Source organism: Leuciscus leuciscus (assembly GCF_965113295.1).
Source record: "Leuciscus leuciscus genome assembly, chromosome: 18".
Classification (NCBI taxonomy): domain Eukaryota; kingdom Metazoa; phylum Chordata; class Actinopteri; order Cypriniformes; family Leuciscidae; genus Leuciscus; species Leuciscus leuciscus.
In genome coordinates, this window is record NC_138742.1 from 29237428 (window position 1) to 29261271 (window position 23844).

General features: G+C 38.6%; 2 protein-coding genes across 3 annotated transcripts in view; both read right to left on the bottom strand.

Moving 5' to 3' along the window:
* Nucleotides 1-345: 345 nt before the first annotated feature.
* On the bottom strand, nt 346-6878 carry LOC309480629 (uncharacterized protein). Its single transcript, XM_082145242.1, has 6 exons — nt 6748-6878; nt 6577-6647; nt 5952-6489; nt 4331-4477; nt 4193-4246; nt 346-1819 (listed from the first exon to the last, which is right to left on the bottom strand). The coding sequence occupies exons 3-6, from the start codon at nt 6385-6387 to the stop codon at nt 1566-1568; spliced, it is 891 nt and encodes a 296-aa protein (XP_082001368.1). The 5' UTR covers nt 6388-6489; nt 6577-6647; nt 6748-6878; the 3' UTR covers nt 346-1565.
* Nucleotides 6879-18108: 11230 nt separating this feature from the next.
* prdm5 (PR domain containing 5) overlaps nt 18109-23844 on the bottom strand; it is a 97546-nt gene continuing 91810 nt past the window's right edge. For both annotated transcript variants that reach the window (XM_082145130.1, XM_082145129.1), the window contains one exon: nt 18109-18833. In XM_082145130.1, the coding sequence (XP_082001256.1) occupies nt 18669-18833 (165 nt within the window). In that variant the 3' untranslated portion in view covers nt 18109-18668. The remainder of the gene's footprint in view (nt 18834-23844) is intronic.

A 23844-nucleotide genomic window follows, 5' to 3' on the forward strand; every position in this document is an offset into this window, starting at 1 on the left:
GAGAACTATAGCTTTCATTCAGCTATTATTATGTCTGACCACGCACGCGCGCGCGCGCGCGTGCACACACACACACACACACACACACACACACACACACACACACACACACACACACACACACACACATACTGGTTTATGTGGATTAGCCAGACTTTTTCTCCAAACAGGCCCGGTGGTGGTTTAGATGGACTACCCTTTCCTGAGGTCCTAGAGCTATGAGAGTTAGATTAAAACGCTCAAAAAAATTTGGAAAAAATTCAGGACACTTTAGACTTCAGATACACCCTTCAGAGCGTGATACACACCACCCTAAAATTATTGTGGTTTATAGAGACAGTTCTCTTTTTGAAGAATATGTGACTTATAAGGACCAAAACAAACATTATTGGGACTTTAAAGGGACAATGACGTCACTTGCTCATTAACATAAATACACATTAACATAAATACACATTAACCTGACACCACCAAGCATTAATGGGACTTGAATTATTATTTTATTGCACAACTCTAACATCACCATTGTTAGTTGGTGACACTGACTAACAGCCAGATAACAGCCTGTAAGAGCTAAACAATAGATTGTCACACAACACCAGTGCCATGACAATGAGAATGGAGCAAAAAAGGTAAAATAAGTCATTCTTACCCAACTTCAAAAGACCCATGGTTGCTCATAACAAAAAATAAAAAAATATATAAAATAAAATAAAAGCTGTTTTACAGTTTGCTTTTGTGACGGCCTCTATTTAAAACATTAAAGGAACTTTGGACTTTTGGGACTTTAGCTTATTCGTCGTATCCCCCAGAGTTAGATGAGTCCACACACCCCCTTCTCATCTCCGTGCGTGCCGTAACTCTGTCTGACGCTCCCACCGCTAGCCTAGCTTAGCACAAAGACTGGAGGTAAACGGCTACAGCTAGCATACTGCTCCCAATAAGTGACACAATAACGCCAACATTCTCCTATTTACATGTTGTGATGTGTATAGTCACAGCGTGTACAAATAACAAGGTCACATGAGACACAGCCATCTTCTAACCGTACACATACTGGGAACTATATTCTCAGAAGGCGAAGCACTGCTACTGCGGAAGGATTTGCTCGCAGGACCTGAGAAGCCCGTGGTGAGGAGCAGAGAGTTCGCTCAGAGGGTTGTGCTAATCACTCCAGCCAGCAGTGCTTCGTCTTCTATATAGTTAATTCTATGAGAATATAGTTCCCAGTATGTATACGGTTAGAAGATGGCTGTGTATCATGTGACCTTGTTATTCATACACACTGTGACTATACACATCACAAAATGTAAATAGGAGAATGTTGGCGTTATTCTGTCACTTATTGGGAGCAGTATGCTAGCTGGAGCCGTTTACCTCCAGTGTTTGTGCTAAGCTAGGCTAGCGGTGGGTGCGTCAGACAGAGTTACGGCATGCACAGAGATGAGAAGGGTGTGTGTGGACTTGTCTAACTCTGGGGGATACGGCGAATAAGCTAAAGTCCCAAAAGGTCGGCGTGTTCCTTTAACACAAACATAGAAACACCACCACAATTGTCAGTGTATTTAAATCTTTTCTTTTTCTGACTGCCTCTTTGCAGCTATTCCTCTATTTCGAACAAAGTCCCTTATATTTTGCACTGTTCTTTGTGCCAACACGGGGTCTTCCACCAGTTTGCAGTGACTGCATTCAGTTTTGGTGGCCAGTTTTCCCCTGCTTATATGACCTTTGAAGTGTCGCATTACTGCAGCGACCTCAGCCTTAGACCACACTTTCTTTGCCACTCTTCTGGATCCATGTTCCTCATCAGCATACTTCCCTGGAAGATAGGCAAACAAAAATGAATAGATCACTAAATGTGTTGTCCAGTTTAAGCCATCAAAACATGAGGTCAGTTAATGCCACAGTTGACAAGAAATTGCAGTTTACTTTTCTTAATTCACTTTGGGTATCAGTTGGTGTCTCACTCGATGTGATTTCACCAACTTTACTAGCCCACATTAGAGTGCGGACAATATGGAGTATTATTAGAATGTCTGCTGTTCATCTATTTATGTGGCCAAACCTTTTGCTATTTGAATTAATTGCAGTAAGTAATACTATAATTAGTAACATGTCTTAAGTAATTTTGGCATTGTACTTTAACACACCGTATTTTAATTGAAACCAAGACTATGGGGTTTAAGGTCTGATTCTCAGTTTAAATCTGATTTCATAAGGTTAACTAAATAGTGTTGGAACTTGGTCTGAAAGTTTAGTCTTGATATTGAAACTGTACGTAACAATCAGCTTAATACTACTTTTAACCTCTTAATCTTCCAGATTTTGTGGCATGTTGTGACTCAGTCATCAAGACCAATTCATTTTTAGTCTTTTAACCAACTTGCTAAAAAGAGAATTAATAGAACATACTCATGGGCAATCAAGAGAACATGTGAAGAGGAGGAGGTAACTTTACTTTTACCTCAAATTCAGTATACATTTCCTGATAATAAAGTAAGTGTATATGCTCCCTTGCAGACAAGATGTTTTGTACAAATGCAGTACAGTTAAATTTAGGGCTATTCATTTATATCTCTTTCTTTAAGATTACTCTTGCATTTTGATAGTTGAATACATCACAAAGACGTGCATAATAATGTTAAAGGGATACTTCACCGTTTTTTCATATTAAACTATGTTATTCCCTTAACTAAGACGAGTTGATGCATACCTCTCTCGTCTCAGTACGTGCACTTAATCGCTCTGGCGCGCGGCGACACTTATAGCACTTAGCTTAGCCCAGTTCATTCATTAGGGACCAAACAGAAATGAAGCTAGAAGCGACCAAACACCTCCACGTTTTCCCTATTTAAAAACAGTTACACAAGTAGTTACATGACCAAGTATGGTGACAAAATAAAACATGGCACTTTTCTAAGCGGGTAAAAAGGATAACTATAATGTATGGCGGAATAGCACTTGGGACTCAAGAGCACTTCGACTTGGCGCAGTAAAAAGTCACGCTTGAAAAATCCTCTCCCTCTCACTTCTGTCATTAGAACCAACGTGACTTTTTACCAGAGGCGGACAGAGTACACAGCTTCATTACTTGAGTAAAAGTACAGATACACCTTGCTAAATTTTACTCAAGTACAAGTAAAAGTACTACAGTCAGATGTCTACTTAAGTAAAAGTACTGAAGTACTTGTTTTTAAAAGTACTTGAGTATCAAGAGTACAAGAGTACATTTTCTAAATATTGCATTACTACTGCCACAGTGCTTACATTGGTAAACACAGCAAACACTTGAAGCGAAAACTATCATTAACTTGTTCAGAAAATTGAAATAGTCTGGCGAGGTGGGGCCACGGGTTGGCACATTCCCGGGACGGACCTGCTGCGTCTTCATCCATTGTTTCATCCATGGTTTCGTCTCTTATCTAAATCTGACCATGGAGTTGACCTTTGGCGGAAAGCTGAAGGTGATTGCTGATAGGCTGTCCCAATCAGTGGCGCCTGCACAATCCAATCACGTTTGAGAGGGAAACAACAAATTGAGGGTTTCCGAGATTTTTCTTTTTCTTTTTTAGAAGTAACGGGTACTCACGGTTATGGATAGAAATGTAGTGGAGTAAAGAGTACAATATTTGCCTCTCAAATGTACTTGAGTAAAGTCATAAGTACTCCCCAAAAATGATACTCGAGTAAAGTACAGATCCCTCAAAATTGTACTTAAGTACTGTACTCAAGTAAATGTACTCCGTTACTGTCCGGCTCTGCTTTTTACACCTAGTCGAAGTGCTCCCAGTGCTATTCCGCCATACACTACAGTTATCCTTTTTACCCGCTTAGAAAAGCGCCACGTTTTATTTTGTGTCACCATACTTGGTCGTGTAACTGTATTTAAATAGGGAAAACGTGGAGGTGTTTGGTCGCTTCTAGCTTCATTTCTGTTTGGTCCCTAATGAATGATCTGGGCTAAGCTAAGTGCTATCAAACTGTCGCCGCGCGCCAGAGCGATTGAGTGCACGCACTGAGATGAGAGAGGTATGCATCAACTCATCTTAGTTAAGGGAATAACAGTTTAATATGAAAAAATGGTGAAGTATCCCTTTAAGGGAGTTGGGCAAAATAAGAATCTCATTGTAGGGTATAAACCACTGTGTTTCTTCTGTGCATAGACAATAAACGTCTTGAATCTGAATCTTACCTTCAGAGGGAGGTACACTCTCACTTACTGTGGACGACACAAATGACACTGATCCTGTTGAAAACAATTTAACAAGTTACTTTTGTCACAGGAAAATATACATTTTATCAGCAGTGACTATGAATTGAGTTAACATACCAAAGTCTCCCATGTCATGGTCTTGCTCTGTGGTTGTAGAGTCAGAAACCATAGGCTCCACAGTTCCAAGCTCTGATGCGGTGAGATCTGTGTTGCTGTCATCAGATTCGCTCCCACTGTCTTCAGCATCACTTAACGCAATCTCATCTGGAAAATGGCATTAGTAAAACTCAGAGGTGTAAAGAGTACTTGAAAACCATACTTGAGTAAAAAGACAGATACCTTGCAGCATAAATTACTCTATTACAAGTTACCAATACGAGTAAAAGTGATTAACAATACTTTAGTATTTTACTTCTACTAAATCTAGGCTCAAAGATGCACTAGTCCTTGACACCTGAGACAGGCAGGTGAAAATAAGAAACAATTGATTTGTAAAATGAGAAGTCATGTTTATTTTCTAAAATCTAAATAAAACTGAACACCTCAATAGTCTAATAAATCAGGGTCGACACAACAGCCTCTTAAAGGGATTGTTCACCCAAAAATGAAAATTCTGTCTTCATGTAGTCAACCTCAAGTTGTTCCAAACCTGTATTTCTTTGTTCTGCTGTACACATAGATAGATATTTTATATATTTTTAACCAAGCAGATCTTGCCAGCCATTGACTAGTACAGCAGAACAAAGACAAGTTTGGAACAACCTGAGGGTGAGTAAATTATGACAATTTTCATTTTTGGGTGAACTATCTATTTAAACGTCTACAAACTCTCAAGTCTCAGTTAAGCTCAAGTGCACAAAAAGGCCACACGTAAACCAATATCCTTCAAAAAGGCCTTGTCAATATGGTGGATAAAAAAAAATTATGTTAAGTCAAATTAAATAGTCAAAGTCTACTTGCACTGGATGTGCTGGTTTTGGACTCATCACTGGCTGCAGTCCTGACTTCATCTAAATCAAACGTCTGCGATTTAGCACCTACTAATGCACTCGCATTCATGTAAAGTAGACTTGTTGACAAGTTTGGGTGAGTAAGGGCAAAACGCACAAGATATAGTTCAGTCAATGCCACTTAGATGGAAATATCACTTCTTTATAGCAAAAACAAACTGCTGCAGAAAAAGTTAGGTGCCATGCAAAATGTAATTTGTAATTGCATAACTTTTTGGCTACTTTGTAGTTGTACTGTTACTAATTACATTTACTCAAATAGTTTACAGCTCTGGTAAAACTCTCATAAATAGCTGGACATAAAAATCTGTGGTTGAAATAGCCACATCAAATAAGGAAAAGATAGTACTTGGTTTTGTACTTGCCACTTTTTGCAAAGTAACTATTTTTACTTGAGTAGTTTTGAGCTATTATACCTGCGTTTATGTTTAATGTGGTCCATGAGCACATAAGATAAATGATTACACAATCTGATATTAGGTTCATATTTAAAGTAATTCGACTGCACCTACACAAACATAATTTTGAATTACTGTCCAGCCATACTGTAGACTTAAGTTTATATTTCTGAATAGTAGTCCTCGACTCATACTTGGACATGAAAGGTGATTTTTTTTTTTCTTGGAAAGGGATGCTGACTACGCCAAGTCTAGATGATTATAAATTAACATTCAAAGGAAAAAACAAAAACTCAGATAATATCTACAAGGGCTAATTTCTGTACAAACCTTCAATTTCAATCTCATCCAGTGACTTCCCCTGCATGCTGGAAAGGTTTCCTTTCTCCATTGACAAAAGGAGTTTGGAAATCTTAGCCAGTTGTGTTGTGGGAACTGGTAATCTGTAGAAGTCGCGGTGAACACGGATGTCGTGACCCAGGAAATCTGCAACCTGATCAAGTTCATTGTGTTTTAAATTAAGGACTTGTGAGAGTGTGGCAACATGTTTCCTGAGTTGCGTTGACCTAAGGTACTCAGGGTGCTTTGCTCCACACTGGCTTGCATGAACATGCAAACAATCATGTCCTCTGTAGTGGCTCATTGACGTTGGTCTTGCAAACAGGAAGACATTTATGGCACAAATGCCACATTCAGTTCTTCTACTGGCAAGTAGTGACAAAGCATATTCTGACTCTGAATCAGGTATGTATTCCTTGTCAGACATGTCCTCAGCATCATCAGATGATATTTGGTCCAATTCTGGATGTGGAATTTTGTCCTGATCTGACAGCAGTTCATCCTCAGAAGCCTTAGGAGACTGCTGCGCCTGAATTGGTGAGAAAGCAAATTATTTGACATGGTGATTGAATCTTATAGCCAGTTCAAGTTCAACACTCACTTAGTAGATACTCACCTGTGCTGTGCTGTTAAAGTCATCTCTTTTAATTTGCTTGAGGCAGGATTTATGCCAGACCCCTGAACAAACTGGAACACATTTGAGTAAAATAATGTTAACACTGCAGGTCTATTTAAGTGGTTAGAGCACAACACATTACACTCTATACTAATTCACTAAATATCTAACCTGTGCATCGATAGCCAAGCCACTTGAAGGAAGATACGGGTCCCACACAACGAACACACTTGTCCAAGGAGGATACTGTTGCGCACACAAGGCGGTGTTTTTGACACTGTTGGCGAAAAATTTAATTGTAGTATTTATTTATGCCACATAGTTTGGACAAAGATATTTTATATTTACGCCACATAGTTTGGACAGAAAGATATTTCATATTTACATGTCGATATCCAATCATTTTAAATCCAATACCAATGTGACATTTAATTTACCTCATACATATGATTACCCTTTTATTGCATTTTGTTATTTATAGCGTATCTTATTTATATGCAGCTTATTTAAAGCATATCCTATATGAAGATATACCTTCTTCATATTTTTAAATTGTAGATGGGGAATATGTAGTTAGCCTCAGTGCCAGGAGCTGACTTCTTGTAGCCCAGTATAACTAATAGGGTGCCTATCCATTACATGTAACCAAACATCTTAGAATTCACATTTAACCAACATACAGATCCAATGCAGGCAGTCCAAGTGTTCTTAAAAACCAAAGTGACGCCTCTGGGGACGGGACCCTCTAAACTGTATGGACCTCCCAAGTCATATTTGGGTGGGGTTCAGTGTTAGATACACATACACTCAGATATTATACTGACTGTCCTTCCATTCCATTGTCCACATAAAGCATGTTCTACTCAGGTGACTACACACACACACACTCAGATATTATACTGACTGTCCTTCCATTCCATTGTCCACATAAAGCATGTTCTACTCAGGCGACTGTCCACATAAAGCATGTTCTACTCAGGTGACTACACACACACACACATACACATACACTCAGATATTATACTGACTGTCCTTCCATTCCATTGTCCACATAAAGCATGTTCTACTCAGGCGACTGTCCACATAAAGCATGTTCTACTCAGGTGACTACACACACACACACATACACATATATTGAAATAGGTTGACAGATTTAACATTTTGCCACAAATAAGTTGTACATCAAATTTAATTTACCTCTCCAACCTTGGTGAGTGGGCCGAGCTCTGGACTAGTCTGATTCGGGTGGCTGACGGCTGTATGGGTGCACTTGCTCTCAGTGGTCAGCTGTAGAAGATCAAACAGAGACAAAGGACAATAAAGAGAAAGTCCTGGGAGCGTGATACTAGAGAGGACATTTGACATCTGAATAAAAAAAGAAACCATTCTAGTGTTGACAGAAAGACAGAGGAAAACCTTGCTTTAAAACTCACTGACAACTTTTCTGATATTAACAATCAAGTGCAAGATATTAATAAAAATCTATCTTTTGTGAGGACATACCTCTTCAGTATCATCAGTTGTGGAAGGGGGATTTGTGGTACAACACATCTTTGGAGACATTTCATCATCAAGGCCCTGTAAAAAGGAAAAAACAAACAAAAAATATTGTAGACCGTGGATTATGAAAACTACACTGATGAACACATTTGTGTTCACCGCGACTTCTACAGATTACCAGTTCCCACAACACAACTGGCTAAGATTTCCAAACTCCTTTTGTCAATGGAGAAAGGAAACCTTTCCAGCATGCAGGGGAAGTCACTGGATGAGATTGAAATTGAAGGTTTGTGCAGAAATTAGCCCTTGTAGATATTATCTGAGTTTTTGTTTTTTCCTTTGAATGTTTGAATGCAGCTTATTTAAAGCATATCCTATATGAAGATATACCTTCTTCATATTTTTAAATTGTAGATGGAGAATTTGTGGTTAGCCTCAGTGCCTGGAGCTGACTTCATGTAGCCCAGTATAACTAATAAGGTGCCTATCCATTACATGTAACCAAACAACTTAGCATTCACATTAAACCAACATACAGATCCAATGCAGGCAGTCTTAAAAACCAAAGTGACGCCTCTGGGGACGGGACCCTCTAAACTGTATGGACCTCCCAAGTCATGTTTGGGTGGGGTTCAGTGTTAGATACACACACTCAGATATTATACTGACTGAAGCTTGAAAAAGCATGTTTAGACAATGTCTTTCCATTCCATTGTCCACATAAAGCATGTTCTACTCAGGTGACTACACACACACACACACACACACACACATACACATATATATTGAAATAGGTTGGCAGATTTAACATTTTGCCACAAATAAGTTGTACATGAGATTTAATTTACCTCTCCAACCTTGGTGAGTGGGCCGAGCTCTGGACTAGTCTGATTCGGGTGGCTGACGGCTGTATGGCTGCACTTGCTCTCAGTGGTCAGCTGTAGAAGATGAAACAGAGACAAAGGACAATAAAGAGAAAGTCCTGGGAACGTGACACTAGAGAGGACATTTGACATCTGAATAAAAAAAAAACAACCATTCTAGTGTTGACAGAAAGACACAGGAAAACCTTGCTTTAAAACTCACTGACAACTTCTTTGATATTAACAATCAAGTGCAAGACATTAATAAAAATCTATCTTTTGTGAGGACATACCTCTTCAGTATCATCAGTTGTGGATGGGGGATTTGTGGTACAACACATCTTTGGAGACATTTCATCATCAAGGCCCTGTAAAAAAGAATAAACAACAAAAAAAGATCAATTATAATAAATATCTTGAAGACAAGATGTTCCCTGTGTAGCATTCAGTGAAAAGATATCATGGCTGTATTTCAGTGAGTGTTTTGTGGAAAACATGTAGTCTCTGAAACGGTTCTTTAGTCACTGAACAGGCCACATGACTACAGTCTGTAGACTATGAAAACTACACTGATGAATACAGCATTTGATTACTTTGTTGTTTATCTATTGTCAGCCAACTTCGTAGAATGATTGCACTTCTAGAATAATTGACTAAGCTTTTACATGGAGTGAGGTGTTAGTCCTTTTATAGTTCTTAGATTTGCTATGATTCTTTTAAATGACATCTTGTCATGAATTTTCGTCAGTGCTGTTGAATGGGTGCCTTTCCATTACATGTAACCAAACAACTTAGCATTCACATTAAACCAACATACAGATCCAATGCAGGCAGTCCAAGTGTTCTTAAAAACCAAAGTGATGCCTCTGGGGACGGGACCCTCTAAACTGTATGGACCTCCCAAGTCATGTTTGGGTGGGGTTCAGTGTTTGATACACATACACTCAGATATTATACTGACTGAAGCTTGAAAAAGCATGTTTAGACAATGTCCTTCCATTCCATTGTCCACATAAAGCATGTTCTACTCAGGCGACTACACACACACACACATACACTCAGATATTATACTGACTGTCCTTCCATTCCATTGTCCACATAAAGCATGTTCTACTCAGGCGCCTGTCCACATAAAGCATGTTCTACTCAGGTGACTACACACACACACACACACACATACACTCAGATATTATACTGACTGTCCTTCCATTCCATTGTCCACATAAAGCATGTTCTACTCAGGCGACTGTCCACATAAAGCATGTTCTACTCAGGTGACTACACACACACACACACACACATACACTCAGATATTATACTGACTGTCCTTCCATTCCATTGTCCACATAAAGCATGTTCTACTCAGGCGACTGTCCACATAAAGCATGTTCTACTCAGGTGACTACACACACACACACACATATATTGAAATAGGTTGGCATATTTAACATTTTGCCACAAATAAGTTGTACATCAAATTTAATTTACCTCTCCAACCTTGGTGAGTGGGCCGAGCTCTGGACTAGTCTGATTCGGGTGGCTGACGGCTGTATGGGTGCACTTGCTCTCAGTGGTCAGCTGTAGAAGATCAAACAGAGACAAAGGACAATAAAGAGAAAGTCCTGGGAGCGTGACACTAGAGAGGACATTTGACATCTGAATAAAAAAAGAAACCATTCTAGTGTTGACAGAAAGACAGAGGAAAACCTTGCTTTAAAACTCACTGACAACTTTTCTGATATTAACAATCAAGTGCAAGACATTAATAAAAATCTATCTTTTGTGAGGACATACCTCTTCAGTATCATCAGTTGTGGATGGGGGATTTGTGGTACAACACATCTTTGGAGACATTTCATCATCAAGGCCCTGTATAAAAAAAAAAAATATATATATATATTGTAGACCGTGGATTATGAAAACTACACTCTGATGAACACAGCATTTGATGACTTCATTGTTTTTGTTCTTACATTCTGTAATGGTCAGTATCATCTATGGTGTGCTGGTTAGGTGGTGCTAACAAAAGCTATAAAAATCATGTTCCACCTGAAGCTTGATGGAAAATGTACAGTGTTTTGGTATGTGAAATGTTCTATGGTTAAAGCATTTCTTATATGAGAACTAACAATTTCACAAAGTTAGTTAAATAAAGTCAAGAATATAAAAACACTGTTTTTAACTTTTTTTTTTTTTAAATAACACTCTACACACAGCATGTTTTGTATATTGATCATTGTGGTTGGTTACTATGGTACCAATTAATTTATCTTACAGGTTTAGTACACTAACAGAACATCATAAACACATTACATTTATTTAATGGCCTGAAAGTACTCATATTAATGATATCACAGCCTTCCTGTGTCACTGCAACTTCATATTTAAACAAAATAATGTTGGGCTACTAAGAAAATATTTAATTCTATAAAACAAACACAATGTCTGTAGTAAAAGTTAAGGCTTTAACTAGCTTCGCCCTGCTCATTAAGCCATGCGGTAGCCACAGCTCAACTTAACCTAGCTAGCTTTCATTTTAAAAACAAAACTACCAAATTTGACCTGCTTGCAATGTTACTTCTGTCCTCATCTCTACCTGATGTCCTCCACCTCTTTAGCCCGAGGCTTAATGAGCAGGACATGTTGATAGCCACTCAAGCTAGCTCAGCTAATATTGTGGTAAATATATAGCATTTTACAGTAATTGTAAGTTACAAGTTACAATTTCTTGCAAATAGGAAACACTTCATGCAAAAATGCAACTATATGTATAAATATAATTATTACCTGTATGTATTTAATCCAGTAAACCCAACGACGTCGAGCTGACACTTCCGAGGTGTGGTCCATTAGGTATTTAATTAGCGACAGCTGGGCCATGTGCTGTGGGCGGAGCTTCCCGTCGACTTCTGTTTGTTACCGCCCACGTGCGCAAACCAGCCAATCACAAGACGGCCCGCCAAAATGCACCGTGTGTATCAGAAATGTGTATGAAACTGCAATATAAAACCCAGCTGTGGGGTCGCTGTTCTATACACTGGCATACACTCAAAATCAGGTCAAGTGGTAAATAAGGACTTTCAAAGAAAAAGAGAATTTATGTTGTTCAGACACTAACAAATGCAGTTACACTCTTTGATTTATGAGGACCTTGGCATAGTCCCCGTATTACCCTTAGGTCCGGGGAGCCCAGGTGAAATGTCCGGCGTGTTGTCCGTGTAAACCACATATCCCAACACACACACACACACACACACACACACACACACACACACACACACACACACACACACACACACACACAGATCTCTTTAGCTCCGCCCACTTCCCATAATCACTACGAATTATGTAATCGAGACGATATCGATCTCAAAATACTGAAATGTGTGCATATATATGCTTATTTTGCCAACAACTTATATATATATATATATATATATATATATATATATATATATATATATATATATATATATATATATATATATATATATATATATATTTATTTCAACATGTTTAAATTAGTAGTCCTGGTTCATGGCTTATAATACTTTAACAAAGACTCATTAAAAAATTAAAAAATCCCTATGGGAAAAAATAATGGGAAGACAAAAAAAAAAAATACTTTTGGGACCAGCACCGCTGAAAAAGGGGGCAGGCACTAATGGACTCAGTCGCTAGCCTATACTGTTCATCTTCAGTATCACAAGGCCAGCACTCCCATTGGTAGTGACCAAATGTCATCACTGCTCATTTGCATAAAACAACCTCTGGTGAAGTTCTGAAGTCATCAGTCCTTATTGAAAATAATTACTTTCAGTCACTTTGTCTATGGAAATATTTACTGTGAATGTGAATACTCTCTGCTTTTACTTATCAAAAAAGCTTTAATATTGGTTATGCGTACATTTACAGAAACTGATAAATTAGATATCTTATGTATAACTGTTGTAAAAACACTGTAACATACAGTAGGGGACATGTGGCATTACTGGCTTATTGATTTTATAAATCAATATGATGAAACAAATAAAAGTAACCAAATTAACTAACATCAGTGTGATTATTATTTATCTTTTAGGTCAGTAAATCAAAAGTGACAGATTAAAAAAGTTTCTGAAAATAGCAATACTTTATCCGATTAATCATTGTAAAATGACACTTATCGGATTCAAAATGGTAGAAAGAAAGAACAATGTCATTTAGACCAATATTTAATAAATGAATAAAATTGTTATAAATGTAAGTAAACAAATAAACTAATAATTAACCTAGATGAACGTCCTCTCTCCTTTTGATCAGCAAACACTAAAGGGACAATGACAGATACAAGAAAGTTTCTAAAAGAGGAATTATATTTTTCTTAAAAATATTGATACTTTTTCTGAATTGTTAAAATTTTAAAATTGTTTGATTTTAAAATGGCAGCAAGAGCAATGTGACAAAAAGCATTCGCTAAATAAATAATTAAATTGGTTAATTATAATATTCACGTCTTCTGCCAAGTAATATAGTTCATAGTATATCGTTTTATAATATTATAGTTGCTTTAGTAACATGGCTCATCCAATCAGATGTTAGATGTGTAACTATCTGTTTTATAATAGTAGAATAAGCACTGTGAACCTCACACACATTCTGTCTGCTAAATGAACCTGTCATTGTTCATCCCGCCACTAGGGGCTTCGGCTCTCAGGTTAAAGCAAACTTCCCTTCTCCCCTCTTTTATTTCAACTAATGTCCCCTCTTGATTTATCGCCTCCTTTTCTCTTCCTCGCTGTGGTTGTGGGCCTGGGTTTCCCTTCTTGGTACCGCTCCCTGTTTTTCCATGCAAACACACATTAAACGTGCTCTTTTCCTTAGATTCCCGACCCACAGGACTCAATGTGGACAGCCATACTTCACATTCCGAGGGTTTAGGAAGGCATCCCACACTACCTGTTACTGTGGTGACGGCGGTCCCGTCTGACTGGACGGGTTGTGTGGTGAGAGGTTAATGATACTCCTGAAGTCAGGGTGGAGACCAGTGTCACCATCCACACACACACACACACACACACACACACACACGGGGAACAGGAAACCAGCAGACTCATAAAGAGAATAATTAGAAACGTATATATATACACACACACACTGTACACACTGTGATACTGGTTCTCCATCACCGCTGATAAAATAAAATAAATTCCAGGACGCTCTTGCAGTCTGCGGTCATGCGTGTGCGAGTGTATTCGGATGCCAGCGTGGGTTGACACGGAGCGGGATGTTCCTGTGGGGGCTGCCGTGGTAACTCCCTTTTCCCGAGGGAATGCAGCCAGGATTGGGGCGTCAGTGTAAGGCATTTTGGGAAGGATGAGGAGATGGGGAGAGATAAACAGAGGACGCAAGATAGAGACGAAACCCGCAGTTTGGAACGGATGCTGTAGATACTGATTCAGAAGCCACTTCAAAAACCCACAGAGGACGTTCTCACACACACACGCCCTCCCGGCTACGCAGATGATGCCGAGTAATTCACTCGTGTGTGTACGAAACTCTGTGATTGAGGACGAATTGAAATGTAGAAGGGGTGTGAGAGAAACGGTTCTCGCTCTGAAGTGGTTTGGAAATGGTAAACAGTCCTTTGAAAGAGCTTCGTCTGAGTGCAACAGGTTCACTGTCGTTCTCACACCACGACCGTCCTAGTCCTATAGAGAGGCAGAGTTTCGACTTCTGACTGAAAGTCTGGTCAACTTTGCAGCTTATTTAGGCCGAGAAATGCTCGCTTGAATAGGAAACGATCATCCGAACGACATTTGAAACAGCCAAATACTCACGTTTTTTGTGGGGGCTGCAAATTCTGAAATGAAGTAGCAAACAATTGCTCAGCAGTCTCCGGTAATCACTGTACAGACATAGCCGAAGAAACCAAAGCTTCCTGCAATTGTAGATCAATCCTGCTCAATGGTCAGGAGGAATTTTGCACCACTCCTCTAAACAAAACTGTTCCAGCTCTGCAATATTCTTAGGATGTCTGGTGTGAATTGCTCTCTTGAGGTCATGCCAAACCATCTCAATCAGGTTGAGGTCAGGACTCTGGGCTGCTATAGGAGGAGTGTTCTTCTGTTGAAGCTATTGCTGAATTTCCCCTGTGCTTTGGGTAATTGTCTTCTTGTATCTACTCAATGTCTGTTGAGCTGAGACAAATCACCATATGTTCTCCATCAAAATGTCCTGATAAACATGGGAATTCATTTTTCTGTCAATGATAGCAAGCTTTCCAGGTTCTGAGGCAGCAAAGCAACCTAAACTATGATGGTTCCTCCACCATACTTCACACTTGGGATGAGGTTTTGATGTTGGTGTGTTTAATTTCATCTGTCCACCGGATATTTTCCCAGTAGTATTTTCCCACTTGGTGGAACATCCAGCTCTTTTGTCAATTTAGATGTGCAGTAATGTGTTTCTAGACAGCAATGGCTTCATTCAAGGATTTCCTCTGATGAACACTGTTCTTGTTAGTGTTTTACATGATGTAGATGTCACTGTTCACGTTGAGTCTCGTCACGGACTCTGGGACATTTGGACTTGGTCTTGATTGGACTCGACCCTCTTCTGGTCTCAGTCTTGGCTCGGGCACAACCTACTCATGTTTCGACTCAAATTGAGCATGTCTCGACTACAACACTGGTGGTTGTTACTAGAGGTGTTACCATGGTCCAGATGTTTTCTAAAAATCTTTAGTTGGCACTTTACGATTTTTTATGCTAGAAAAAAAGTGAGAAACAAGTGAGGAGGAAAGGGGATAGAAAGTAGAAATAAACTGAAAAAAGAAAGGAACAGAGGAGAAAACGAGACACGAGAGATGTAGGATTGTGTGCAAAGAATATTTGTAATATTTCAGCCTTATAGCTTGATTAACTCTTACACTCCTGGCCCAGAAAAGTGAGAAGATATGATTTGAAAAGAGGGCATATATATAATGATTGAGTTCGACACTTTTTATCCAACAAGAAATCAGTCCCACATGCTCAAATAAAATGAGTCTGTCCCTAAAATTAAAGACCAATAATTTGGAAATCAAAGAAGACTTAAAGGGATAGTTCACTTTGAAATTATATTTTGGTATGTTTTAGCTTACCTCAAGGGCATCCAAGATGTGGGTGTCTTTTTTTCCGCAGTAGTTTCAATTTTGATATTTTTAGGTCAAACCGTTCTTGTCTGTCAGTCATATAATGCAGGTCTATGGTCACTGTCTCAAAGAGCAAGCACAGAGTCCAAATTAAAACAATTCCCCATCGTCCAAATTAAACAATTCCCCATCGTAAGTACACATTGATGGCCTTAGACACGAAACGAGCGGTTTTGTGTGAGAAAACGAACAGTATTTAAATCGTTTTTACCTCTTATACACAGCCATGTCCGAGTGATCTGATCTGACGTGTACGCAGACTGGTGCATAGATACCATATGTTATTCACTAGATGTCGCCTTAAAGACATTCGTTCCAATGAACTGCCGTAGACAAGGCGACATCTAGTGTATATATCTATGCACCAGTCTGCGTACACGTCAGATCAGATCACTCGGACATGGCTGTGTATAAGAGGTAACAACGATATAAATACTGTTCGTTTTCTCACACAAACCCCTCGTTTCGTGTCTTAGGCCATCAATGTGTATTTACAATGGGGAATTGTTTTAATTTGGACTCTGTGCATGCTCTTTGAGGTGGTGACCATAGACCTGCATTATATGACTGACAGACAAGAACGGTTTGACCTAAAAATATCAAAATTGAAAAAGACACCTACATCTTGGATGCCCTTGAGGTAAGCTAAAACACACCAAAAATTAATTTCAAAGTGAACTATCCCTTTAAGACTTAAGTTCTTAAGCTCAGTCTGAATTAACCAGCTCAGAAGTTTAATATTCAAGCTGAGTTTAAAGACTTGTCACCAGTTCACACCCAGGATGATAACGATAAAGATATAGTCCACACCACAACTATAACGATAACGGCACAGAGAAACAATATCGTCGGAATAACTTTCAGAACGATTTTCTTTTTTTCAGCGGATGAACGACAAAAACATTGACAGCCAATCAGAATCAATCCTGCTTTAAAGAGCTCCAGCATTTAAAGCGGCAGACGACAAAACAGAACGATACTGTCCGCTGGTGTGGACACTAATATAGATATTTTAGTTATCGTTCTTGGTGTGAACGGGCCTTAACTTATGACTCTAGTCTAGAACTTAATGTGAAAACGTCTGAGATAGAAAGACAGACTGAAACAGACAGATTTCTACAACTGCTCAGTAAAATGTCATGTTTCTGGAGCAACATCTTTTGTTGGTCATTCCAATAAACTAATGAGAGCCCTCTAATTTTAGAGAAAAGGTCAGATTATAAAAGGAGGAGAATATGGACGCAGTCATGGAAAAGAGGCCAACTTGGCATGCAAATCTTGCAAATGGAGCTTGAGGAAAGTAGTTTTAAGTTTTAGCACCATGTCGTCTTGATCAGCCATTTCATGTTGCAATTTTATTGGCTAGTCAGTAGATCGTAGCATCAAACACACTGTGAGATGATCATGCTAAATTTCTGACACTTTTAGAAAATGATCGCAGGCAATATTTGGTCTCAAGACCAATGACCGTCTTTGAAGCCACCGTTTAGGAGCCACAGAAATCAACACGATTGCTCAACTTTCATCTGGGACAGCCCAAAATCATACAGTGTGTACCGGGCATAAGGGGTAAAAGTGTTGTTCCTAGAGATCAGAAGTAGAATTTGTGCATTTAGCTATGGATCTCAGACTTAATGAGTAATTACTTTTCTGTCCAAAGCCACACTGAGGCTTTAATTATGCTCCAACCAATGCTTACCAGCTTTAGAAAACAATCATCAACCAAGCATGTCTAATCAAGTATCAAAGCACATCCGATTCCTCAGACACCAACCGTTTCCAAGATCCAAATGTTTATAATTAACTAAAGCCAATGTGATAAAGGGAGAAGCACGGTCGACTGTATCCCATAGAGCACTGCAACATGTATCCTGCAGATGGACAGGACAGGACAGGGAAAAAATGAGTATTTACCTAAAAGAACCCAAAAAACAGACCGACCAGATTAGTGATATCAGCGATTCAATCGTTCATTCATCCAAATGAAATCCAAACTTTCCAACTTAAAAGTCGCAAGATTTTAATCTGACAATCAAACACAAACCTTATGTGAACCTGAACGCTGCAAATATAAAATGATAAATATTGAATAATACAGTTAAACGCAAACAACATTTGAAATCAACAAACTTTACTCTCAACGAGGTTGTAGAAAATTGGCACATCATGTTCTTTGGTCACGCAACATCATTCAACAACTGTGAGAAATCTGAAACGACTGATGTTGACATACAAACGGACAAACATCTATTGAAAAAGGATCAATATGATGGATATACTTTGTTCATGAAGCTCTATACAATTGCACATTTTCATGCTTCCCTCCAATCTAAATCTGATTTGCAGTCATGATTAAATGCCATTTAATCACACTGATCAGTCTTGTGATGATGTGTCAGAAGGAAGTGAACTGGTTCTGTACATGTAGATAGGACAGATCACTGGTATGAGTGTGGCCACTCAAATATACCCTTGTGTGTTGTATACCTTTGTATACATGGTTTTATACGGCTTGTGTGAATATGTGTATATGTATAGGAGTAGCGTATTATTGTCTATCCCTCTGTCTCTCCGTGGACGTTCTCCATATGGACTTTGAGGTAGTCATTGCGGGTGAACTTCTTGTGGCACAGGGAGCATTCAGCCATGGGTCTGTTGGGATTGTGGGTCAGTTTGTGTCTGATCAACATCTTCTTCAAACTAAAGGACAGGTCACACACCTAGAAACACACAAACACAACCTGTTAAGATAACATGATGTTGTTAATATCTTTATCCCAGTTTGAAGTCAACATGAAATGGATTCTTGGAGAGTAAATCGAGATTTTCTTTAAACGTTCTTGGTCTTGCCGTCCAGGATTCATCGGCGATACACAAACGATAATATTGAATGTGAAAAATGTCTGGCTACATTATGGTATGTAACACCCACTCTTTACTATTTAATAAATTCAAAATGGATAAAATCAATTCTCCCCTACATTTTTGTTTGTTTTTTCTCATTGAATAACCTGTTTCAAATACTGTAGGTTACTATTTAAACTCGCCATGGACTGTTTGGACTATGGTCAGTTATTTTTCTAAGCCATCCATTCATTTTCCAAACCGCTTGCCTGTATGGTCAATTATTTTTAAGCGACTTACAATTTTCATCTGGCAGACAAATTAGTTTAAAAAAAATAACATAGCACTTTGCAGTTTGATGTGGGTGAAATGATGAAGCAGTTCTGACTGGCTAGTTATTTCTACAACGATGCATTTTATTATGGTGGCTAAAGTAATGAGTTACGTTGTTGTATGGGAAACGCACCCCAGAACACCTCCAGAAACCAACTTGCAACATGCTAAAGAAACACTTCAGCCACTGCATAAGCAATGGCCTGGCAAACCTACATTGTGGCTGTGACTTTTGTAGACTTTTTTCCAGGACAGGACATAATAAATTAGTCTAGTAGCCATAAGTGGATCTACGTTACATAACCCATAAAAAAAGACCCATAAGAGGAAGGTTTTTATTTTGGAATTGATATTTAGTGAAGCAGCGCTTGTTTACAGACTTCATTCTGTAATGTTTTGTGTGTTAGTATGACTTCATGCCCTGCGACCGCAGAGAGGATGTGAAGGCAACGCTCAATACATCAGACCAGACACACAAACAACCAATAACTGAATGAATAAAAACACAACCAACTGCAAAGAACTGCAAGCCAGGGTGAAATGCCATATGTTATTGGTTGAGACCCTAACACACACACACACAACACACACACACACACTCTTGTACATCTATCTTTATGAGGACATTCATTGACACAATGCAATCTCTAGCCGCTTATCCTAACCTTACCCATCACAACTAAGTGCCTAACCCGAACCCTGACCCTAAACCTACTCTTATCCTAATTATAACCTTATCCCTAAAACCAAGTCTTGACCCTCAAACAGGCCTTTAAAGGCTCTCAGAAAGTGAGGACCGGCCAAAATGTCCTTACTTTACTCTCTTTGTCCTCACTCCAGTGGTCTAAAACTCAAACTGGTCCTCACAAAGATAGTTGTGGCACACACACACACACACACACACACACACACACACACACACACACACACACACACACACACACACACACACACACACACACACACACACACACACACACACACACACACACACACACACACACACACACACACACACACACACACACACACACACACACACACACACAATTGGAAACAATGCTGCCAACAAAACAGACACTCAAAAACAGCCAGTTAGCAAACTGAAGCCAAACCGAGCAGTAAATCATATTCAGTTAAATCCTGCAGTCAAAGCAGCGGCCTGGTGCCATGATACACACACACACACACACACACACACACACACACACACACACACACACACACACACACACACACACACACACACACACACACACACACACACACACACAAATCCATTTCACATGATTAATCGACTTTATCTCCTCAAGAACACTCAATATTCTTTATCTCCATGAAGAGACAGTGAGAGATATTGCAGCTGTCACTTTCTTCATAAAATGAATGTATTTTTTTTATTTAAACAGCATGAAAATACATTTACCGCCTTGATAGACGAATTATTAGTCTCAGTCTCTCACATGAACTGCAGATATTAATGGCTGTGGGCACAGGATGTCAGGATGTCTGTATGCTGGCCATGTGGCGGTAGAAATGTGTAAACCACTAGAGATTCTGCTAAACCTCCATGGCAAGAAAACTATAGAATATTCTGGAAAACTGAATCGCAGTCTTTGTAGATTTCAGTTAGAAGTAAATATTTGAAATGAGTAAGTAATTGACTGGATTTGTATCATGTTATTAGTAATATTGTGAAATCTTATTACAATTTAAAAGCTATTTTCTATGTGAATATATTGTAAAATGTAATTTATTCCTGTGATCAAAGCTGAATTTTCAGCATCATTACTCCAGTCTTCAGTGTCACACGATCCTCCAGAGATCATAATATGTTATGAATAGAAAGTTCAAAAGAACAGCAGTTATTTGAAATAGAAATATTTTGTAGCATTATAAATGTCAATTACTGTCACTTTTGATCAATTTAATGCATACTTGCTGAATTTTTATTTTTATTACTTTTGTAATAAAAAAATCCTACTGACCCCAAACTTGGTAGTGTATAATTTATAAACCATTTTGGGATGAATTTTCAGATAAAAATAACTATACTGTAATATACTGTTCCTGTGACATGGAATGAAATTAATCAAACTGTCATACAAGATTTTGTTCATACTGCCCATCCCTACATGCAAGTGCATGTTTGTGTCCTGTATTGCTGTTACAATTTTTTTCTGAGTCAACTAGTCAGAAACGTTGAAGCGATGCGGCTGAAAAAAAAAATCTCCACAGATATATATACATATATTGCTTGCATTTTCATTGTCATGAACAGTGTTAAAAATCCATGTTTCTCAATGATAGATCCTAGTGATAACATGTAGATGGATAAGAGCAGTGGTCCAAGCACTGAGCCCTGAGGCACCCCAGTAGCTAGATGTTGTGATATAGACACCTCACCCCTCCACTACACCCTGATGGACACCCAGAGGTAAGACCTGAACCATTGGAGTGCGGTTCCTGAGATGCCCTTCGTCTTTAGGTATATAGATATATATCGCTTGCATTGTCATGACTCATGAACAGTGTTAAAAACCAAGGTTTTTTTTTTTTTAGGTTTTTTTTTTACTTCAGTCAGCTTCTGGCCAACACTTGCATTCATTTCAAGGGTCTCGGAACATGAGTTCTGGCACGTGTGTGTGAACGCGCTAAACAAACCCAGACCCTCTCAGATGTCCACAGCACACGCAGTGTGGTTCACTTGTAAAAATCTTTGTGAACACAACACGCTCAAGTTTCACTTTACTGTCACATTTGTTTAATTTCATTACACAACAGCTATTGCAGGACACCATACAAAAATAATTAAGCACAAATGCACTGGAATGCAGTTTATAGGGAAAGAGAAATGTTCATGCTGTAGTGAGCGTATAGAACAAGCAAACACCCAAAGCATCGACAAGTGCTAGAACCCTAGTGTCCTAATATTTTAATGAGAACAAGCTTGTTTAAATACATTCAAATATGTGATTTATTTATGACAAGTTTGAATGGTCCTTCACTTCAAAGTTGTAACTATTTAAGTCCAACTGAAACACTGTATTGACCAATCAGAAGTCAGGACTTGATCTATCCCTTGTGATAAAGAAGTGTGCTTAAATGTATCGAAAGTGCACTTTTTAGTGTACTCCAAATCTTAAAAGTATAGTTAAAAAAAACTGTACTTACAGATAATATAATATTAATAAGTGTACTTAAATAGTTTCTTAACCCACTTTTTTAAAAAGTGCCCTTCGCAATAATGTCAAATTAAAAGTTCAGACCGATGATCAAAACATAAATGGAGTAGATAGGTGTATTTTTCACAAGGGATTCTGTTTTTTTGTGTTTGGAAACCCAGCAGAATAACGAGATCAAAGCCAATAAAGTTCCTTTAGAGCAGAAGTGCCGTGATAAATGCTAAAGTGTTTCAAAATGTTCAAATCATCGTTTTGACATTTCACAAAATAACACCACAAAGATCCTTTTCTTCAACTTCAACAGGAGCCGTGAAAGACAGACGTGACCACCCCACAAACCACTTCAAAAGCAGTCAAACACTCAGAGAAAGTGAGTCAATAAATAAATTCAGAGTATAGATGGTTTCTGGCACATTGCACTTCAAAAATTCTGCGCATGAAAGAAGTGCCGGAATAATTTGCCACCATTAATGGAAGTCATTCTAACAACCGTCATCAGAGCGCCAGATTTCAGACCAAATCAGTCCAGGCTCAAAAGACTTGTCACGTCAAATGCGGAGAGAAAAAAAACGAGGAAACAGCCAATTTCATTCTCTTATGGTCTTTAAAACAGTCAAAACTTAGAAAGACATGCTTGCAGCTTGCCACTAAAATCAAATAAATACACGGGGGATGTTTCTCATTTACATCGGTGAAATGTACGTGTAGAGACCGCTCTGTGTGTGTGAGAGAGAGAGAGTGTGTGTGTGTGTATTTAGATTCCTCAAGAGTCTCCTGCAGAGTGTGTTCACTGCTGGCAAAGCGTTTTTAGACTGAGAAGAAACTGCTTTTATCTATATATCGGTTTCTGATTCACGCACTGCCTAAAAGAGAACAATAATAAAGCATTAAATTGTAAGTCTACAGTTGAAGAATATTAACAGCACACTTCTCCTCAACAAGCGATGTGATTTGATGAATCATTCCCGTCTGTAGCACAATCAAATCATGCAGATTTTTGAGGTCAGGTGTGCTAATTCTATTGTAAGTGAGCATATTTACAATTTTCATCTGATAGATGTAATAATAAAAACAGACCAACTTAGCACTGTGCCAAAAAAACAAAAACAATTTAGAACACCTTAGTAACTGCATAGCAACACTCTGGTAACCAGCCAAAACACCCTGGAATCATGGTGGCAAGTTTTGCATTGGGCAAATATGCTAATATTTAAAAAAATAAAACACTGATATTAATATTACACATACGATGGTAAAACTTTACAATAAGCTCCCATTAGTTAATGTTATGTGCATTAACTGACATTGACTAGTACATTTGTTACAGAAGGCCTATGGAATCGAAGACTATCGATTCCAATTATTTTTA

Coding starts and splice junctions, on each gene's coding strand:
- LOC309480629 (XM_082145242.1), bottom strand. CDS start 6,387: ATGTCTGACAAGGAATACATACCTGATTCAGAGTCAGAATATGCTTTG. Junction 4,478..5,951: donor GGATGAGATTGAAATTGAAG/GTTTGTACAGAA, acceptor GCCATTTTCCAG/ATGAGATTGCGTTAAGTGAT. Junction 4,247..4,330: donor CCATGACATGGGAGACTTTG/GTATGTTAACTC, acceptor TGTTTTCAACAG/GATCAGTGTCATTTGTGTCG.